Here is a 23,209-nt window from a genome sequence, read left to right as displayed (position 1 = left end):
TATTTTTATATATCTACAATCACCCTGGACTTCAACATAAACATCCTCTTGGCGGGTGAAGAAAAAGGTGTTCATTAGACATGCTCGTCAACATCAACATCCTCTTGGCAAGTGAGGAAAAAATGATTTTTAGACATGCTCTGCAACATCTTTTACACTATCAGTGAACATGGCTATAACTTTTAACATTATAGTTGCATCAAGGGAACCATAGTTTTAGCTGTCATGTCAACCCCAAACAACAGCAAACAAAATGAGGAAATCCACAGCTTTAGCGATAAGGACATTGAATTTAAAGATGAAATAAAGAAGGGGATTGATAAAGTTCCCAAACTAACAAGTTTTCTTGGTCCAACCTCACCAGATCACTACCTGACATGATGCCCAGAACCTTGACCAATAAGTTCACTTAGTAATTTGACTTGGTCTGTAGGAGAGTTCTGTGTGGAGAGAGTTCCGTAGAGATTTGAATGAATCTGAAGGTCAATTGAAGAGGGATGATAAAAGGTATATCGTCCAGGGGATAAAAGGCATCTGAAGCTGCATTTCTAGTGGTGTTGTTTATTTATTGTGGGACTGGTTCATGGGATGTAGTCTAAGAGATAAAAGGCACCTTAACCATCCTTTAAGTTGATTTGCAGGAAGGAGTAGAAGCTGAATGTTTGTCATGTAATGGCTAGTAGAGTAAGGGGATGGCCTCAATGGCCAACTATTGTTGGACTCAGAAAGTAGCCTGATATGTGCTTTTGTGTCTGTGTTCGGTAAGAAAATTTTATGGTAATAATTACCTATTTAGATACGGACTCATTTGATTGGGTCATTGGATGTGCTGTTACAAAGAGTTGTCTGCTTTGTTTTCTTTCTTGAATATGCTGGTTTGAAATTAGAAGCACATTTGAAATTAGCAAAACAGTCTGTTGTTAGAAGTTTCCACAAAATCAAAGTATTTTCAGACAGATTACTTTTAGGATGTAAAACTAATTTAAAAGTAAACGTCAAAAGCTGCAAGGCATTGAGATCCTGGCTGCCTTCGTGGTTCTACACCTGTTGGATACAATCACAATGCACATGCATGGAAATCATTTAATCCACTTCTATATTCATTTTTGGAAGTGTTACATATAGAAATCCCGATGAATTTTTATTTTTTGATACCTTTAGTATGTGTCTTTTTTTTTCTAGATCTAAAATATTAGAAATTTATAGATGATTTGTGGCAGATTCATCCTCCTTTTACTTTATGCATGTTGCTATGAGAATAATCTTTTCCCTTAATCACTGTTAGGTAAGTTCTTTTCTTTTTGTTATCTTGCAGTGCGTTGAAAACTATCTTGCTTTTTTTGGACTGGCTATTTTAGGAAGTAGCACTAATTATCATATGAGTGGTGTATTGCTTCAAGGGAGCAAGTATTTCTTAATTGCACATATGAGAATCTTATGACGTGTATTTTAAGATGTGGGACAGCTTCACTTAAATAATTCATTGGTTCATGCAGATCCTGTATCACTTGTTCGAGATCATAAGCTCAAGCAGCAGCTTCTGGAACTAGGATTATCTGTGCAGAGCTTCAATGGAGATTTACTATATGAACCTTGGGAAATATATGATGACAAAGGACAGGCTTTTACCACCTTTGATCCATACTGGAGAAAGTGCCTAAAAATGCCTTTTGAGCCTGAGGCACCACTTCTTCCTCCCCGGCGATTGATGCCACCAGCAGGTAAGACTATTATTTGAACAAGGATATCTGACTAAATTGGCCACAGAAATGTCATTAACCATCTTCAATTATCTTTCTCAATTGTTTTCTGTCCTCAAAATTAGAGGGCATCAAACATAGATTATGCGTAGATTAGTGATAGATTCTAGAATGTAATTATTATTATTCTTGGCACTTTATTCTTTTTATTCTTACATTCCCAGGTCTTTTTCGATTTGCACATAAAGGCTTGAAAACTGTACATGCCATGGGTGAAATGTCAATCAAATCTTAATCTGTATTCGTTTTTATTTTTATTTTTTGGGGTATATTCAGTTCTCAATAGGTTCTATTAAACTTTGGAGGCACTATGCATGTGGATCTAGTCTCTTTGCACACTTTTCTAGAGCACCCCTCTTCATTTGAGGACCTATTCTAGAGTTGATTTGATCAAAATGCACATGGACCAATATTCTTTGCCCATTTATTGGGGCCACTCAGCTTGAGGTGGTTCTCATCAAGGCTGCTTGGGAGCGAGAGTGGGGAGCAACATTTTCAAAAGTTCACGGGTCAGGAGTGAATTTGGGAGCGAGTGTGGGGAGCGACATTTTCATAAGTTCACAGGCCAGGAGCGAATTTGGGAGCGAATTATATATAATATATACATATCTTTTTAATATTTTGATGCATCTATGTCAACAAAAGCATGTAGAATGATGAATTAGTGATAAAAAACATAAAACATGGATTAAACCATATAACATCATTCATCTAGTAGTTAATAAGTTATACTTCATTACCACAGGTCCACAAGTTGCAACATCTCGATTCTCATCAACTTTAAAGTTTCAAATTTCAATATATAATATTTGTCATCACTAAAGTGTACTTGTAGCCATTACCAGTGACCAAACTATAACAAATATTCAAGAATATCAAAGTTTCAAACATGAAATGAAACGTTCCATGAAGCATAATATTCATAATTCATTAGCAATGAGTTATAAATCCCAACTTTAAACTTCAAACTTAAATTGTCATATATTGTTTACAAAAAATACCATAATAAATATGCAAGAGTCAATAGTTATAAAAAGTACTACAAAGTACAAACTAGAAAAGACATGTAAATCTATACTCTAAAATCTCTTCTTTCCACGAGAAACATCTAGTTTCTTCGAGGATGATCCATGAGTCTCCTCCCGCATAGTGGGACAACCACGTCCAGAACCAGAAGGCACATGACCTCCATGCAATGTTGCAGATGGAGGTGGTGGCAAAGGGAAAACTGGTGCCCATGCAACTTCAGCACTGCTAGTGGATGATGGGGGTGGCATGGCTGTTGCTGCTTCATCATCATCTCTCAAAAGCTTTGCTTCCAATTCTTCTAAATGTATAGCTCCATTCTCCAAATTATCCTCCTTTTGGTTGTTGTCCCAAGTCATATATGATCTATCAACATGAGCTCGCTCACAATAATGTGTAAACAACCTTGAGTTGTAGTGCACAAAAACCAAGATTTCTGCCCGGTTTTCATTGAGGCAGTTTCTTCTCACATTATCGATGAAGCTATAGATGCTCCAACACCTTTGCAAAAGAAGTATTAATGACCTGTAAAAACACTTTTATTGCCAATTTTTCCAAAGGCCCCCCAGAGCCATACATGTTCCACCGTGTGACATCATTCATTTTATCCCTATCTTCGATTGCATGCAAAAAACCAAACGCTCCAATTTCACTGAAGTATTTTCTTAATTCTCCACGCAATCTAGCACACTCCTCTCTGTCAGTGACCAACTTGTCTAATGCTACCATATACCCAACTTGTAACTTTGGATCTGTATGGGGTTTGGCCCTACCCCCACCCCTAGGTGCAGGTTTGCCCCAACCAAGATAGAGAGTAGTATTTTGGCATAAGGATATATGCCAAGGCATGTAGTGGAATGTTAAGTTTATCCCATTGTGCACACACATATTTGTGAATATGATCATACAAGATGGGATCTTTTGGCTGAACGATATGTTGAAGTTTCTAAGTTTACTTAGTTAGAAACCCTCCATGCAATTTATCTGATTTATTCCTACGTACTTGTTATTTTCCTTAACAAGTTATTTACAATGTAAATACTGAAAATAAACACTAGTGCATGCTCAACATATTACAGATCGACAACTAAAAGAAACAGAAACAAACACACCATATGACACCATTATTTTTGGACTAATGTCCTCGGAAAAACCCAATGTGTGAAAACCAGTGTAGCTATCTGAGGGTTTTCTTATTAAGCAATATTAGAGTACAATCTGGGTGTTGAAATTGGCCTACCCAACAGATAATTTCCTTGGCAATAATACCTCTCTGTTTCTGACAAATCTCTTGGTTGAAACCCCGGATAATCCTTCCGGCAGCTACTCAGCATCAATCTGCCCCAGAAACCCCAGCGTCAGCCTCTCTCTGGACTGTGTCAGCCCCTCTTTGCCTCACACTGGCCTTGTGTCACCCCGAATGGGTCTGCGTCAACCTTGGGAGGCCCTGCGTCAACCCTCTGGCCCTCCGTGTAAGCAACGATGGCCCCTCTGAGGTTCTGCGCAGCTCCCAGCTGCCTCTGCGTGGTCCTGCGTGAACGCTGGATGGCTCTGCATCACTCTCCTTGGCTACTGCGCTGCTCCCCCGACACTATCTCTGCTTCTCTGTCTCTCTGTACTCAAATGCCCCTCAGTTGCATCTCCCGATCACTAATTCTATCTCTCTTAGCAAACCCCGCTTTAGAGAATAGAACTGATCACTCTGGTGTACCCTCCAAGTGACTCTCAAGCCTCCTCTTATACTTTCCCTGTTGGCATATCAACGACCGAGATTAAGTCCCTAATCAACGACTAAGATTAGATTTGGCTTGATCCATGTCTTTTGGACCATTCTAACACATATTCATATTAATGCACATTAATATTTTATTTTCCCTAAGTTTAGACTTTGGGACTCCATTAAAAATATTAATTATTTTAATATCTCCTGATCTGTTTAGAATCTGCCCAAACCCTTTTTGGGTATTGGAGATCTCATGTGCTCCAACCTCTGCACCAAATTTCGTGGCTAGAGCACATTCGATGCTACCCCAAATCAACATGATATCTTTTATTTGCCCCAACATGTTATCCACCTGCTCATACACCTCCCCAATCATTGGTGCATCTGTATCTACAAAACGAATCATGTTATAAATGAGCTTGGTGTATTACAAAACATCCCTCACATTTGTCCAAAATAGACCATCAAGAGCAGTGTCCTCCACCTCTTCAAAATATTCACTGTTAGTTGCGGTTGTAGCCCCGTCCTTTAATACTTGCTAATGTGAACTTGATACCATGCTAGCCAATGACTCTCTTACTTTCAAAAGGCACTTGAAGGTGAGGTAATAACTAGCAAATCTAGTTTTCCCAAGCTTCAATAGCTCCAACCTTGAGTGACAACGAAAAAGCCCATGGGTATTGCTATGATTGGTAATAAGTTTTATCATTCTCTTGCCTCTCTTGTACAATTCATCAATCCATGTGTTTTGAGGTTCCTTGATCTTAATACTGTCATGCATCAAAAGGTTCATTGTGTGAACCAAACACCCAGACCAAAATATGTTGGGGTATTTATCCTCAATAATTGCTCTCGTCACCTTACAATTAGAAGCATTATCAGTGATGACTTGGATGACATTGTATGGCCCAATACTTTCAATTGTTTGAATTAATGGTTGTACATTATTGATGGTGGCCTTGAACTATTCCGAGTAATCATGTGATGAAAGGAAGCCTACACCAGTGGTAGACACACTAAGAAAATTTATCAATGGATTACCTTTTACATTTGTCCAACCATTAGATACAATGGATACCCCATATTCATTCCAAGCATTTGTGAATTTACCCAAAGCATTTGTTATTTTGTCTTTTTCACGATCAAGCCCCACAATTCTAGCTTTGTCATACCCAGGGCTCTTGTCATTGATGGTGGAAATCATTTCATGCCAATAAGGTGAGAAAAGAACATTGAATGGTATCCCACATGCAAAGAGAAACTGGAAAATCTTTGCATCCACATCATACCGACACCCTTGATCAAGTAATTATGATATGGTTCTACGCCTTAAGGAGATCCTGTGCCTGTGCCTCTGTATCCACTACCATGGGTGGATGTTGATGTACAAAGATCAAAGTCACCCTTTGATCTTTTAGATTTGTATTGGGCTTCCTCCTCTTCCCTTGTGTATTTGGCTCTTGGTTGTACTGACACACTTCCACAAGTTTTGATTCCTGTTTGCATAGTTCCATCCCATGCCATTTTCCCATAGAGATGCTTTCTGCCATGGTTATATGAACATGTGTAAGTGATTTTGCGATGGGGTAATGTAAATTTATTGGTTCCACCCCCTTTCCCTCTTGAAAGCCTAGTAACATATTTCCACAAGGGGGTTTGGTCTACCTTGGTTTTCTTTCCATCATCTCCACTCGCATTATCATCCTCCTCCTCTCCCTTGTAAGTTTTTGCAGCATCGAAGGTGTTCTAATCTCGAAACTTTTTGTAGAGGCTAAAACACATGAGATCTCCATAACCCAGAAATCATTTTTGGAAATTCCACCTAGAAGTGTTTCAATTAGATTATTAACCTATTTTTTAATATTTCCTAAGTCTAAATTTAGGAAATCTGGTTAATTAGTCAACATTAATTGAGATAAGGTGCGAATCATCTAAAAACTTACATGATTGATTGTGAATTAATTTTAGCCATCGATTAAGGTTTAATCTTGGCTGTTGGAGCTCCAACAAAAGTTTTGAAGAAGAAGTCGATGAGTAGATGGAGAACACACTTGTGAGAACCATAGAGAGTTCGATTTCCTTGGAGAGTTCGATTTTCCAGAGAGCCAACAACGCTGGGAGAGTTCGAGCTTCAGTAAGGAAGCAGCGAAAGAGAGGGGCAATGACAGTGAGACCGAAGGAAACTTTCCAGATCCGGCGAGTGTATTTGTAGGGAGGCAGAGATAGCCACAGTGCGGGTGATGCAGGGGCTGCGCAGAAGCCTTTAGAGGCAATTTGATTTTGTTGCAGAGAAGTCGAGTTTCAGTTCTAGAGGTCGGGAAAGAGTTCCAGAAGGCCGGAGAGACACTTTCTCAGCCAGTGGCAGACATAACGGCTACAGGAGCAACTGATTCAAGCTGAGTGTAGAAGGGACTGCACTAGGGTGATGCAGGCCTGCGCAGAAGCAGTTGAACGACTCACTTGGAGTTGCAATCAGAGCTCGAAGAGGAAAATTCCTCACTAGATTTATGCTAGTATTTTTCTTTGTAGGATAGCCAGATTCGGCATCCAGTTGTACTCGAAAGTTCTCACTGCTGCATAATAATATAAAACCCTCAGTTGTTGCACCGGTTTTCCCAAGTTGGGTTTTTTCTAGGGACTTTTGTCCAAAAATAACTGTGTCAAATTTTATGTGGGTGTGTGCTAGTATTTTCTCAGTTTCCAGTGCTATTTTCTTCTGTAGTTTATTTGTGAAGGTTGCAGTGTGAATTATTTAGTATATTCCATAGCAGATAAATTGTTAAATTAATTAACAATTAGAAAAATAATTTCCAGTTGCTGTAATAGGATTTCAGATTTGAAATTTTCACATTCCTCTTGGTATGCCTCTTCTCTAGGGTTTCGTAATCCACCACTACCCACTTTTTCACCATCTTCATCACTTCTTCTTCTGCTCCCCAACTCCATCATAACAAAAATAGGAACCAACAAGAGATGCCAAGCCATATGCCTATCATGTTTGGTGGAGTTATAGTTTCTTGCTTGCAATAAAATGATGGAGGAATGTGAAATGGAAAAGAGTAGGAGAAGAGAACATCTTTCACTTAACATATAAAAAACACAAATTCTACATCGAAAAGAAAAGAATGGGCTTAGACCCTACCTCTTTGGCCCTCCAATGGTGGTGCGATCAATCTCCCAAGCTCTCTCAAATGGCAACCTTCAATCTTCCTTGCAAGCTCCTTAAGCTCTTCAAGCCCTCTCAACCTCTCTCAATCTCATGAAAATGATACATTGTGGGAGGGGAGGAGGCCTTATATTCTTTTGGCCCCTCCCTCCCCTCCAAAAAAACCCACGCACCTCTTTTTTTTCTATGGGAGTGTTTTTTTTTTCTTTTTTTTCGAGTGAGAGTGATTGCTCCCATATTGCCTCCTAACTTTAAAAGTCACTTCCAGAGCAAACGAGAGTGATATGGAAGCAATCACTCCCTCTATCGCTCTTGATAGGATAGGGAGCATAATTTTTTTTGGGAGTTTGCTCCTGAGAGTGAATTTCGGGAGTGCTCTCCCGAGGTTGCTCCAGATGCACTCAACAAGTTAAATTCACAAATGTTTAGAATGAATATGGGGTATCCATTGTATCTGGTGGTTGGACAAATGTAAAAGGCAAGCCAGTGATATGTGTTCTTGGTGTTTCTGCTACTGGTGCAACCTTCCTTTCGTCACATGATTACTCAAAAAAGTTCAAGACCACCATCAACATTGCACAACCATTAATTCAAACAATTGAATGTATTGGGCCATGCCATGTCATCCAAGTCATCATTGATAATGCTTCTAAGTGTAAGGCAACAAGAGCAATCATTGAGGATAAATACCCAAACATACTTTGGTCTAGGTTTGTTTGGTTCACACAATGAACCTTTTGATGCATGACATTATTAAGATTAAGGAATCTCAATACACATGGATTGGTAAATTGTAAAAGAGAGGCAAGAATGATAAAATTTATTACCAATCATAGCAATTACCCATGGGCTTTTTCGCAGTCACTCAAGGTTGGAGCTATTGAAGCTTAGGAAGACTAGATTTGCTAACTATTACCTCACCTTCAAGCACCTTTTGAAGGTAAAAGAGCCATTGGCTAGCATGGTATCAAGTCAACATTGATAGGTATTAAAGGACAGGGCTCCAACCGCAACTAACATGGAAGCTTTTGAAGAGGTGGAGGAGACCACTCTTGATGGTCTATTTTGGGCATGTGTGAGGGATGTTTTGCGTTACACGAAGCCCATTTATAACATGAATTGTTTTGCAGATACAAATGCACCAGTGAGTGGGGAGGTGTATGAGCAGATGGATAATATGTTGGGGCAAATAAAAGATATTGTTCAACCAAAAGATCCCAACTTGTATGATCATTTTTACAAATATGTTTGTGCATGGTGGGATAAAATTAATGTTCCACCACATGCCTTCACGTATATCCTTATGCCAAAATACTACTTTCCATCTTGGTTGGGAAAACCTGCACTTGCGGGTGGGGGTAGGACCAAACCCCATACAGATCCAGAGGTACAAGCTGGGTATATGGCAACATTAGACAAGTTGGTCCCTGACAGGGAGAATTAAGCAAATATTTTAGTCATATTGGAGTGTTTGGTTCTTTGCATGCAATGGAAGATAGGGATAGAATGGATGCTATCACATGGTGGAACATGTATGCCTACGAGGGACCTTTGAAGTTTGTCAAAATTGGCATTAAAAGTGCTTTCACAAGTTGTTAATACTTCTTTTGTAGAGAGGTGTTGGAGCACCTATAGCTTCATCCATAATGTGATAAGAAACTTCCTCATTGAAAACGGGGTAGAAAACTTGATTTTTGTGGACTACAAATTGAGGTTGTTGACACATTATTGTGAGCGGGCTCGTGCTGATGCATCATATATGACTTGGGACAGCAACGCAGAGGAAGATAATTTGGAGGATGGAGCTGTACATTTAGAAGAATTGTAAGCAAAAATTTTGAAAGATGATGATGAAGCAACAACAACAACAACAACAACAACCGTGTCATTCCTATCATCTAGTAGTAGTGCTCGAGTTCCACAAGCTTTGCTGGCACCTCCATCTGCAGTCTCACATGGAGGTCATGTGCCTTCTGGTTTTGGACATGGCTGTCCGACTATGCCGGAGGAGACTCCCAATAGACCACGAGAAAAGAAATTATAAATTTCTCGTGGCAAGAGCCAGAGGAAGCAATAGATAATAGATTTACTTGTTTTTTCTAGTTTCTAGTGGTTTTGTAAACAATATATGACAATTTAAGTTTGAAGTTGGCAAATATAAATCATTGGTAATGAATTATGAATATGATGCTTCGTGAAAGTTGAAATTTGAAAGTTGAAACATTTCATTTCATGTTTGATATTCTTTGTTATAGTTTGGTAATGGTAATGGTTACAAGTACAACCTTAGTGATGATAAATGTTATATATTGAATTTTGAAAGCTTGAAACTTTAAGGTTGATGAATCATAAAACTCGATATGTTGTAACATGTAAATTGTGGACATGTGGTAGATGAAGATTATAACTTCTAGATGATTGATGTTATATGGTTTAATCCATGTTTTTATGCTTCTTACATCTAATTCATCATTCTACATGCTTTTGTTGGCATATATGCATCAAAATATATATTATATACAAATTCACTCTTGATTCGCTCTCAACCCAAGAGATTTTGAAGACGTCACTCCTCGCTTCCGCTCCCAAGCAACCCTGGGTCAGAATGTGGTCTCCTGAGTCTCCAACAGGGTAGAGTGCTCATCTTTGCTCCAACATTGAGGGCTTTTCAGGTGCTACAAGCTCTCCCATGTCTTAGTAGGTGAGACCATCCTCATCTGGGCTCTGGATCAACTTGCATATCTCTAGAGTGCTAAGGTTGGCCATGGGCATGTTGGGTCAAGTGTATGACATCCTGAATAATCGTAAATTAATGTGTTAAGTGGTAGAACATCCTGGTGTCTAGGGGTGCAAATGTCACGTTGTTACTTCTCAGAGACTTAGGCTCTCAACAATCCATCTGTGAGTGCCAATATGCTCCTCTGAAGCCCTGGGCCCCAGTTAAGTTGCCCAGGTCATAGTTGAGGAATCACTTAGCGATCACATCGTAAACTCCAACAAGCAACAAATCGTTAGGTACAATAATCATTTCTGCATCTTAGTGTACCAAGGTTGAAAGTAATGGGCTATTTAACACTTCAAGCAAGAATTCCTTTCCAGATTTGTTAATTTTAGATAACAATGGCATGTTCTATGCTTTAGCACCATTTCCTTCAATGTTCTTTATTAGCCCAACGACAATTTCCAGTTATATTTAGTAGCAATCACATTAACTTAAACACATTGATAGTAAATGCAGATAGAACATAAAAACATGTGCAAAAGACAAGCCAGGACAAGAGGACACAAGATGTGGTGGATTCCAGGGGGAAAAACCCTAATGTGGGGAAAACCCTTTGATCAATTCATCTTATTATTATTCAATAGTTCAAGAGAGAGAGAGAGTACAAATATCAAGTTTACTTGCTCAAAACAGTGCTGACAAAATCAGCAGTCAACAACAAGCAACTGCAGCCCGAACTAGAAAGTCAACGCTGGTCAAAGCAACACCAAAATGTCCTCCAAGCAGATAAGTCAACAACAGATCAATTCGGCCTTCCAAGAGAGTCAAAGTCAGCCCAAAACAGTTTGGTCAACCCATTGAAAGGAGAGAGAAAACACGGCTATAATTTCTATGGTAAAATCTGAAGTCAACCCCAGTCAAACTGTCCCAAACTCCTCGATATCTATGCCAATAAACTCGGCCTTCAAAAATCTAATTTCTGCCTCCAAAACGCAGTCAAAACTTGGTCAAACAGTAAGGGTCAATGCTGCCTTGTAACCCTGAAATTTTCGGTCAGCAAAATAGTCCACAAATTCGTCGTCCTTTCACACGTGCGAAGTAGAGAAGGCTGCTTCCAAGTTGTACGAACCAATCAAGAGAGGAGAGAGAGAGATATGTGATGATATGAGTGATGTCCAAATGAGGAGAGAGGTCACTCCTATTTATACACTTCATTGATGGTGAGGAGACACCTATTGGGATTTTGAGCCTACTTTTGACCGAGGCCGACCTTGACAATTTGTTCATGAGAGAGAATAAATTCAAAATACCATTTTTCCTTGTCATCTAGAGATGAAATTTATATCAAAATTGGTTCTCTTAAAAAGAGGAATCCAATGCAATAATCATCTCCATCATATGAGCTGTCCTAAGGTGGAATTCGACTCTAGTTGCCAATTTTAGCACTCTCTCTCAACTAGGTAGAATTCCACCTGCCAATCCATCTGTCAACATCATGCCATCCTGTCATCATGTACCATCTCTATCATCATTGCCCTGCTCTGTTGAACCATGAAGTAATACTGAAGAAGAAGTGATCGAGAGTGAGTCATAAGATCATACCACTCTCCACCAACTAAAGTCAGTCCTTGATCCCAGATCAAGTTGTTGAACACTAGGCATCCTAGTCATAGGGAATATGCTAGTACACAATGCGTCCATCGATAGTCCTATGGTCCCTAACCATCTTTTCCCAATTCATTGGCCAGATGAGAGGTACTTCCCATGAGTCCCACTCTATGGGTAGGATGTGCGCTGGGGCATCGACATGAGAAGGTGGACCACTCATCCTGCTCATATGCCATAGGAGAACGTGAACCACTCATCCTATGCATATGTCAATCATAGGGGAAGGTGAACCACTCACCCTACATGCATGTGTCCTGGTAGGGGAAGGTTGTTAATTGCAGAAGACAAGCCAAGACAAGAGGACACAAGATGTGGCACTACCAAGGGACAAACCCCAATGTGGGGAAACCCTTGATCAATTCTTCTTTTATGTTCTACAATAGTTCAGCAGAGAGAAAGAGAGAGATAGAACATTATAATAGAAGTCAACACTTTGACTTATCTAGATAAGAGCAAAGATCATCTCTAAGAAGATGATACATGAAATCAGTTGAAGACATGCTGCTTCAACTGATTCTCCAAGGTGACTCCTTCACCTCTCATTGTGTTGCATCTCGTCATCACACTACACCTCACCGTGCTGCACCATGTTGCACCCATCATCACAATTTTGGACCTCATGACCATGCTGCACACTTCACACTGCTGCACCTGTCACTGTGCTGCTCCCATCACTGAGTTGCACCCAGTGCTACACCTATCATGCTGCATCCATCACTGCATCCAATATGATGTAACCATTTACACTCACCAGTGTTAGCTATTTGCTATGGCTTATAGCCTAGCAGAGCAACTAGACTCCTTTAACAGGTCCAAAGTGCAGTGAACTAATAGTCACAAAATCTGCCCAGATTTGTCTGCAATTGTCCTCTAATGGAAGGTTGTCTCTGCCTTCCACAAGACTTTCCTTCACTTGTCATCACAGGATATGGCATCATGACACTGTTGTTTCATCGAGTCATAAACCCAATCATCACTGAATCGATGTCCATTCATTACAACATGTATATATCTGACATGCCATACATCAAACTGAAGATATCATTGTCATGTGTTCACAAGATAACATATAGTCATAACCTTATACTGAAGATAGTTGCCCACACATGGCAATTTCTTTACTTGACACTTCATTGACCAAGGGCTCTTAGTACTAGCCCAACACAAACTATCCTACCATAACTTAGAGTAAGGCTCTGACCTTGCACTCCTTCCTGTGCAATCTGCTGTCCCAAAACAATGCTGAACACGTGACTGGGCTTCCTCTATACAGTGTATAGGAGCCGCCTTCAACAACGGATGTAGGGTAGCGTCTAGTCTTTCTTTTGCTGCAGACTAAGTCACTTGACACGGAGATTCAGGATTCGTAATGTCGGATTCGGACACGTTGACCCCCCGGAACAGGACAGGTAGGATTCGTTATATATTATTTTATTAAAAATATATATATATATGTATATATAAATCTACATATATATATATGTATATATATATATATATACATATATATAGATAGATATATTATATATAGATATATATACATATATATATATATATGTATGTAGATATATATATCTACATACATATAGATATATATATGTATATATATATCTACATACATATATATATCTATCTATATGTATGTAGATATATATATACATATATATATATATATATTTATATGTAGATAGATATATATATATACATATATATATGTATATATAGATATTTATATGTATAGATATACATACATATATATATATGTATATATAGATATTTATATGTATAGATATATACATACATATACATATATCTATACATATATTTATATATATATACATATATTATAGATATATATATATATATATACATATTATATATATATATATATATATATATATATTAAAAATTTGATATTTCTTACATAAATTTTAATTAATGATACAAATTTATTGATTTCAAACATAGATCTTCATCTATACCATGCATAGTGCATACAAAATTTAAATACATGTAAACATAGTATATAAACATTTATTATAGTATATAAACATTTATTATTATTATAGTATATAAACATTTATTATTAATAATGTACATATTAACCTTTGTCATATTAATTTATAACTATACAAAAATAAAATTATTAATATTTAATATGGACTTATTAAGTGATATTCTACTATATATGATAAAAGTTATATTAATAATAAGTAGTTGATTGATGAGATAAAAAAATTATAAATTATAAATGACGGTGGAGCATGGTTTTTAATATAATTTATAGTAACAATAAATATTTTATAAGATCAAAACATTAGAAATTATAAATAACCGTTAGTCGCATGGTACTTGCATGACAAGTTGTCAATGGATAGACGGAGAATTTGGCTTCCCTTTACCCCTCCTTTTGCTTGTCGAATTGTCTGTCGAATGGTGGATTCGAATTCCAGGTTATCGCGGGGACAATTAGACGATAAACAGTCGTCTAGTTTTGATATTGTCTATAGGGGAGGTAGTGTTATGCTGCGATGCCAATGGAATTTGATGCAGAGAATCGACTTGTGTGTCTTGGCAGTATGACCATGACCAACAGAGCGACAAGCTTCATGGCAGTGTGAACATGGCCAACACCTTCGCGCATTGAGTCACCAATCACTTGGTGCAACAAATGAAACGGTGCCACAGTGTAAATATGAATCCCAAGCCTTGACAGTTGCAAGTTAATCAGTATATTAGAAACGAAAGTCACAGTAACAATTTATAAACAGTGTGGCTGTAATGAGCAAATGCGGCCTTTTCTAACCCACGGGAGTCACTTTTCTGCCAAATGAATCCTAGAAAACAGGACACGCTGTCAAAAATCGGGACACGCACGCTTGGGATTCGACGTGTCCTGATAGGATTCGACTTGTCATGTTTTTTTGGACACGTTTTTTGGGCGAATAGTGTCCGACATGCCAGATTTGGACACGTGGCCCCTATATAACGAATTCGGTTACTTAGGCTGTGGAGTAAGGCCTACGGTTAGGGCACACCTGGACACTGACTAGGGCACAAACTGAACTGCGGATTTAGCTTCATACATCAACGTTTAGGGCCTATCTTCCACGTCTAATTAGGCCTCATCCTTGGCTGCGGCTAGGGCACGTTGAGGCCTCCTTTATACATCATTCATCTGCGTCTATAGTGCCGTGTTAGTCCTATTCTCTGCGGCTAGGGCACAACATGACCCTCCTTTCTCTGCGGTTAGATGTCTTTTCCTAGGACAACGTTTAGGGCTTTTAAGGACAACTGCTTAGGGTCTCTTCTAGACCTACGTTTAGGGCAGTTAGATCTTCTCCTTGCTTCGCTATAGAAGTCTTCTCCATGACTATGTTAAGGCTTCTTCATTCACTGCGTTAGGGCTTCTTAAGTAGGGCAGCGTAGAGCCTAGGGCACTCCTTCTAGATCTCTCCTTCATCAAAACCCAAAACAGAATGAAGACAGAGATCACAAGAGTGTGAGTGTGAAAATGACTTGAAGGCCACCTCTATTTATACTAAAACGTTGAGCACAAGTGGGGGTAGTTTGATTGTTGGCCGACCTTGTCGAATTGTTTTATAACACAATTAAATTCATAACTCCATGAATACTTATCGGAATCGGATGATCTTTAGATCAATCTTACGCCTCTCGGTGAGAGGGATCCAAGAAAAATATCAGCTGCCATAAATAAGATGAGCCACATGGAGTTTGGCCCTAGTTGCCAATTTTGACACTCCCTCTCAACTAGGGAGAACTCCATTTGCTGATCCATATGTCCAACTGTACTATCTCTGCCATCAGTGCCATGCACTGCTCTGTTGAACCATGAAGAAGAAGAATTAATCGAGAATGTCTCATACCATTCTCTACTGACTCACTATCAGTTTTATTGATCCCAGAGCAATATCACAAGAGAGTGTCTTAAACCACTCATACTGATCCCAGATCAATGGAGGTCATCCTAACATTGGGAGTACGGTAGATACAAAGATGCGTCCATCGATAGTACTACTATGGTCCCCAACTCCATTTCCTTGCTCATTGGCTAGATGAGAGGTACTTCCGATGAGTCCCAGATTGCATGGATAGGATGCCTCGACAGGAGAACCATTCATCCTGTCCCTATGTCGCCACGGGGTATCACACGGGAAGGCTGAGCCATTCACCCTATACACAACGCACCATTAGGGGAGGGTGAGTCGCCCTATGGTCGCTGGATGCTCCAATAAGTACCCCAAGCCCCCCGGAGCTCCCAGAGCTCAATGCATGCAACATGCGGGACCCTCATAAGGTCTCTCAACGACTCCAAGTCGTTCGAGAAAGTCACAAATTTGACCTTTCCCCGCGGCTTTGACAAAATGTCTGCGACCTGTACATCAGTCTCAATGCGATGGAGCCTCCTCGCTCATCGACGTACCATATCCCAGATAAGGTGGTATCTGATGTTTATCTGCTAGAGCAATCATAGAATACGAGATTCCTCAACAATCGAATCCCCCCTTGGTTGACACAAAAGATCACGGTGGTATCCATCATGTGCACAAACAACTCACTGAAGAGCTTCCACAACCAAGCAGCGTTACACGAGATCATACTCGTAGCTATGTATTTGGTCTCAGCGGTTCTTATAGCAACCGACTTCTGCTTCCTGCTCATCCAGGATATCGAAGCAGAACCTAAAATGAACCAGCACTCAGAAGTGCTCTTGCGATCCTCTACACTACCTGCCCAGTTAGTATCATAATAATCATGTAGCTTCACATTTCCGGCAGTGTATCTCAATCCATGAAGGATTGTGCCCTGAAGATATCTCAGAAGATTCTTGGCACCAATCCAGTGAGGCTCAACCATATATGAGCTCATCATGCTAATTGGAAAACATATGTCTGGATGGAAGTTCACGAAGAACATCAACGCTAGTATGAGTTTGTGAAACTCAAAGGCATTTCCCAAATGTGGTCCAGCATCACTACCACATAACTTCTGAAAGTTAAGCTCCATCGAGGTAGTCACGGGCTTGCAGTTCACCATTCCGAATCTGGAATCCAACTCCCTCTTACTTCTACAAATGAGAGGGTCTGCACCTGTTAGAAAGAGGTCATCCTCGGAAGGTGCCAGTATGAGAGGTATATTATCCACAACTTTCAGGCAATGGTTTGGATCGACTTCACTCCTAGTGAATCTCAGCTTCATCAGACAGCTATCAATCCTCTCATACTATGCCAGGGGTGTTTCGCTTCAAGCCATAGAGGGCTTTCTTCCACCTGCATACATGAGATTCCCAATCATGAATCTCAAACCCCTCGGGTTGTTCCAAACCTGTGGGCCTACTACATGAGGGGAATGGTCCCTGTTAAAATTGGCAACCAGGGCAAAACTTCATGTGGGTCATCTTATTCATGGCTAATAATATTTTTATTAGATTCCTCTCGTCGAGAGGTGTAGGATTGATATAAAGATCATCCAATTCCGATAAGTATTCATGGAGATATGAATTTATTTTGATTATGGAATTATTATCAAGCTGACCTACAACTCATGTAGGCTCAGAAGCCCAACAGTCGCATCTATTCACCCACCAACGTTGTGTATAAATATAAGAGGACTTTTCCTCATTTGGACTCACTCATCTCATCACATCTCTCTCTCTCTACTGTGCAGATATGAGTCTCTTCTCTACTGCGCTGAAATGGGTCTCTCTCTCTCAAACATGTGAAGCCGGAAGCTGTTGAATTTGAAGCTGCAACTGCAGAAGTAAAGATTGACTTGCGTGGCCTAGAAGATCTCCTCATCTGAACTGTGCTGTAGGTTCATCTGAACCTCCTTTGAAAGCCGCAACTTTTGGTGGTGGAATGAAGTCAATCTGACGAACGGTTTGCAAGATATTGACTGCCCTAGTTTGAAGCCGGAAACTGCTGAAACTGAAGCTGCAACTGCAGAAGTAAAGATTGACTTGCGTGGCCTAGAAGATCTCCTCTTTGGAACTGCGCTGTAGGTTCATCTGAACCTCCTTTGAAAGCCGCAACTTTTGGTGGTGGAATGAAGTCAATCCGACGAACGGTTTGCAAGATATCGACTGCCCTAGTTTGAAGCCGGAAACTGCTGAAACTGAAGCTGCAACTGCAGAAGTAAAGATTGACTTGCGTGGCCTAGAAGATCTCCTCTTTGGAACTGCGCTGTAGGTTCATCTGAACCTCCTTTGAAAGCCGAAACTTTTGGTGGTGGAATGAAGTCAATCCGACTGTCGGTTTGTGAGATATGGTCTGCCCTAGTTTGATAATGAAGCCGCTAATGCTGATGCTACTGATCTAGGGTTTGCTACTGCTGATATGAATCAGATTTATTGTACTATTTCTCTCTGCTGAATTATTGAAGATAAAAGAAGATTTGATCAAAGGGTTTCCCCACACATTGTGGGGTTTGTCCCTGGCTAGCCGCCACATCTTGTGTCTCTTGTCTTGGCTTGTTTTCTGTCGATCGTTTAATGTTTCTATCTGCACTTTACTTTATGTACATGTGATTGCTAATCGGTGGAATATAATAAGAAAAAGAAGTAAACTGTTATAAGCATAGAACATACCATAACTTAACATGGTATCAGAGCCGAGGTGAAGACAAAGCCCGAGCAAGAGCAAGAGCAATCATTGAAGAGAAGATTGGCAAGGCTATCCTAAAAGAACTATGGGGTCCTCAACACTCTTTCCTGCCGAAGACAAGCTCCGTGAGAAAGCTGACTATCACGGATGGAAGATGTCTATCGATCTAACCCTTGAAGATCAAGGAGTGCTGGACCATGTAAGAGGCAATATTGTTGAGCCTTCATCAAATGCATCTCCTGCTGCCTGGAACAAATGGAAAATTGGAGAAGTCAAAACAAAGAAGATCATCCGGGACTCTATCGACAAGCGCTTGGTGGCCTACATCTCTGATCTAGACACCTCCAAGTAAATCTACGACAGACTGGTGAGTTTATTTAAAGTTAATGATGCAAATCAAGTTTTGTTTCTTAGAAATAAGTTGAGGGAAATCAAGAAGGGTAAAGATGAAAGTATGCAAGCATACTTCTTAAGAATCACTGAGATCAAGAACGATCTCCTATCTATTGGGGAAACCATTACTGACAGAGAATTGGCACTCACAACTCTCGGAGGATTACCATCTGAATGGTATGTGTTCAGGACTACTCTTCTGAACAATAATGTAATCCCTAGTTTCGAGGAATTAATGGCTAGATGCATTCAAGAACAAACAAGGTTAGAAGAGCAGGAAATGCCCTTGCCTAAAGGTCCTCCTGCTGCTTTTTCTTCTCATGCTAAGAAAAGGAATAATTCTGGGTCTAAATCGAAAAGAAAGGCTGGATTTAAGGGTGGAAGAAAAGGACGATGTTTCATTTGCAATAAAGCAGGTCACTATGCAAGGGAATGCCCTGATAGAAAGGACTCTCACTATGACGATGATCAAAATCCATCTCATGGTAATCGAAGGAATGGAAAATTCAACAACAAAGGAAAAAGGAATGCGAGAAATCGAGGAAGAGGGGAACCATTCAAGAAGGCTAGAAATTCCAGGTATGAATCTAACACTGTTGACGATAAGCAGGCTGAATATTATCTACCAGCTGCTCTATCTACCTCCGCTCCTTCGGACTCAATGGGAATTTGGCTCATTGATAGTGGTGCCTCAAGACACTTCACTGGTTACAAGAAGTACTCTATAATCTGGTAGAGAAATAAACTAACCTGGAAATTGTCCTTGGAGATGACATGAAATACCCAGTGAAAGGTGTAGGCAATGTTTCTCATAAACTGAATCAAGGTAATACGATTCACTTACAAGATGTATTATATGTACCTGATCTAAAAAAGAACCTGGTATCCGTCTGGGCAATGGAAGACAAAGGCTATAAGGTAACCTTCAGCGATGGTAAGGTACGCATATGGAAAAATAATGTTAAAGATGCTTTCACTCTTGGGTTTCGAGTTGATTCTTTATATCAAGTCGGTGGAAGTCCGCTAGGTGTCATGTCTTGTGACACAACGCTTCAGTCTGAACTTTGGCATCGGAGGTTTTCCCACCTTCATTACAAAGCTCTACCTGATGTAAGACAGATGGTAACAGGGATGCCCGAATTCCAAGTAGAGAAAGAAGGTGTATGTCCGGGATGTGCCGAAGGAAAGCTCAAAAGGGGACCATTCCCCTCAAGCCAAAGCAAGACCTCCGAAATATTACAGTTGGTTCACTCAGGCATACCCGAGGTTGGCATTAAGAGGGAGACTACTACACCACATACTCCTGAGCAGAATGGTGTGGTGGGAAGGAAGAACTGCATGATGATGGAAGCTGTTCGGGCCATGCTACATGATCAAAGACTTCCAAAGTTTCTATGGGCTGAAACTACAATCACCGCCGTATATGTACAAAATCGATGTCCTCATCAAGCATTGGGTTCCTAAACTCCTGAAGAAATGTTCACCACCGGTCAAAGGGAAGTCGTGATTAGTCATGATGTCACCTGTGACAAAGATATGGCTCTCAGCAAGGTGGACAATCTGCTGACTTTGAGTAGCTCTCAAGAAGCCGACACCAGGGAACCGAAAGAAAAGGATGATGAATCAATGCCTGATGTAGAAGAACCCATGGATCCGATTGATCCTCATCCACATGGGCCTTCCTCTTCTAGGAAGAGGCCTTCATGGCTTAGGGGGATACTTGATGATGCTGAAGGACATGCTGCACCCTGAGGAACCTTCCATCAAAGTAAGAAACTTAACAGGTATCAGGGATACCTGACCATCATGAGCACGATCATACAAAATGAACCTTCATCATTCTCAGATGTCATCAAGCATTAACTATGGAAGGATGCTATGACCATAGAATATGAGTCTATTATGGAGAATGATGTCTGGGAAGTAGTTCCCAGACCCTGGACAAGACAATTGTTACTTCAAAATGGCTTTACAAGATAAAGCATGCAGCAAATGGAAGTATGGAAAAGTATAAGGTTCATTTTGTTGCTCGTGGTTTATCCCAGAAGGGAGGTATAGACTATGATATTTGCACATGTTGCCAGATATACAACCATCCGCTTGATCATAGCCCTTGTGGCTTCACAAGGATGGAACCTACATCAGATGGATGTTAAGACTGCGTTCTTGCATGGTTCTATCAAAGAAGAGGTCTATGTGGACCAACCTGAAGGATTTGAGATTTATGATTGAAAATCTCATGTATGCAGGTTGAAGAAGGCTCTCTATGGGCTGAAGCAAGCATCCCGAGCATGGTATGAGAGGATCGATAGCTACTTGATGAAGCTGGGATTCACTAGGAGTGAAGCTGATCCTAACCTTTACTTTAAGGTTGAAGATGACAAGCCTCTCATACTGGTGTTGTATGTGGATGACCTCTTTCTAACAGGTGCAAACCCTCTCATTCACAAATGTAAGAGGGAGATGGCTTCTGAATTTGAAATGAAGGACCAAGGACTTGAAGTGTGGCAGAAGCCAAGGGAAATTTTCCTATCTCAAGGAAAATATGTGGTAAATATATTGGAAAGATTCGGTATGATGGACTGCAAGCCTGTGACTACCTCGAGGATCTTAACTTTTAGAAGTTATATGGTAGTGATGTCGGACCAGACTTGGGAAATGCCTCTGAGTTTCAAAAACTCATTCGCATTGATGTTCTTGGTGAACCTTCGTCCGAACATATGTTTTGCAGTTAGCATTGTTTGAGCTCATATTTGGTTGAGCCTCATTGGATTGATGCCAGGAATCTTCTGAGATGTCTTTAGGACACAATCTCTCATGGATTAAGATACACTGCCGGAGTTGTGAGACTACTTGGATATACTGATGTTGATTGGATAGGCAGTGTGGTGGATCGTAAGAGCACTTCCGGGTACTGTTTCACCTTGGGATCTGCTTCGATATCCTGGATGAGCAGGAAGCAGAAGTTGGTGGCTTTGAGCACTGCCGAAGAAGGATATATTGTTACTAGCATAACCTCGTGTGAGGAAGTCTGGTTGCGAAAGCTCTTCAGTGAGCTGTTTGGATTTACATTGGATACCACTGTGATTCTTTGTAACAACCAGAGGTGGGTTTCGATTATTGAGGAATCCCATATTCGTCAGTTGCTCCAGCAGATAGACATCATCTGAGATATGGTAAGTCGATGAGCAAGGAATCTCCATCACATTAAGATGATGTACAGGTTGATACACCTTGTCAAAGCCCTGGGCAAAGATCTAATCTGTGATTTTCCCAAACGACTTGGAGTCGGCAAGAAACCTTTGTACAAGGGTCCTGCATGTTGCATACATTGAGCTCTGGGAGCTCTGAGGGCTTGTGGTTCTTACTGGAGCAACATACGACCACAGGGTGACTCACCCTCCCCTGGTGGTGCGCACTGGAACAAGATGATTCGCTCTCTTGTGGAACAAGATGATTCACTCTCTTGTGGAACAAGATGATTCGCTCTCTTGTGGGACAAGATGATTCGCTCTCTTGTGGAACAGGATGATTCGCTCTCCTGTGTAGCAGGATGATTAGTTCTCCTGTGAGGCCTGGATTGATGTGTTCTCCATGGCGATTGTAGCAGGATTGATGTGTTCTCCTATGAGGCCTGGATTGATGTGTTCTCCATGGCGATTGTAGCAGGATTGATGTGTTCTCCTGTGAGGACAGGATTGATTAGTTCTCCTGTCGAGACATCCTACCCATGCAGTCTGGGACTCATGGGAAGTACCTCTCATCTGATCAATGAGCAGGGAAATGAAGTTAGGGACCATAGTAGTACCGATGGACGCATCGTTGTAACTACCGTACTCCCTACGCTAGGATGACCTCCATTGATCTGGGATCAATGATACTGGTCTGGGACCAGTGGTAGGAGTTGTACCATACTATGACGCTGACTTCAGGTCGGTTGAGACTGGTCTGGGATCAGTGGTACATACTCTGAGACTGACTTTGAGTCAGTGGAGGATGATATTGGTCTGGGACCATTGGAGTTGTACTCACTATGATGCTGACTTTGGGTTGGTTGAGACTGGTCTGGGACCAGTAGTACATACTCTGAGACTGACTTTGAGTCAGTATGATACATCCTCGATCATT

General features: G+C 40.4%; 1 protein-coding gene across 1 annotated transcript in view; it reads left to right on the top strand.

Annotated features, from left to right (window-relative positions):
- Positions 1-225: 225 nt before the first annotated feature.
- The window catches only part of LOC149227831 (cryptochrome-1-like), a 100,609-nt gene continuing 77,625 nt past the window's right edge, over positions 226-23,209 (top strand). The window contains exons 1-2 of the mRNA XM_089380603.1: positions 226-340; positions 1,497-1,721. Of these exons, the coding sequence (XP_089236729.1) occupies positions 226-340; positions 1,497-1,721 (340 nt within the window). The remainder of the gene's footprint in view (positions 341-1,496; positions 1,722-23,209) is intronic.

This window comes from Pinus tabuliformis, chromosome J (assembly GCF_031772625.1).
Source record: "Pinus tabuliformis cultivar Carrire ecotype Pingquan chromosome J, CPIR1, whole genome shotgun sequence".
NCBI classification, from domain to species: Eukaryota; Viridiplantae; Streptophyta; class Pinopsida; order Pinales; family Pinaceae; genus Pinus; species Pinus tabuliformis.
The sequence above is the reverse complement of the archived record's forward strand: the minus strand, read 5'-3'. Positions and strand labels throughout refer to the sequence as shown.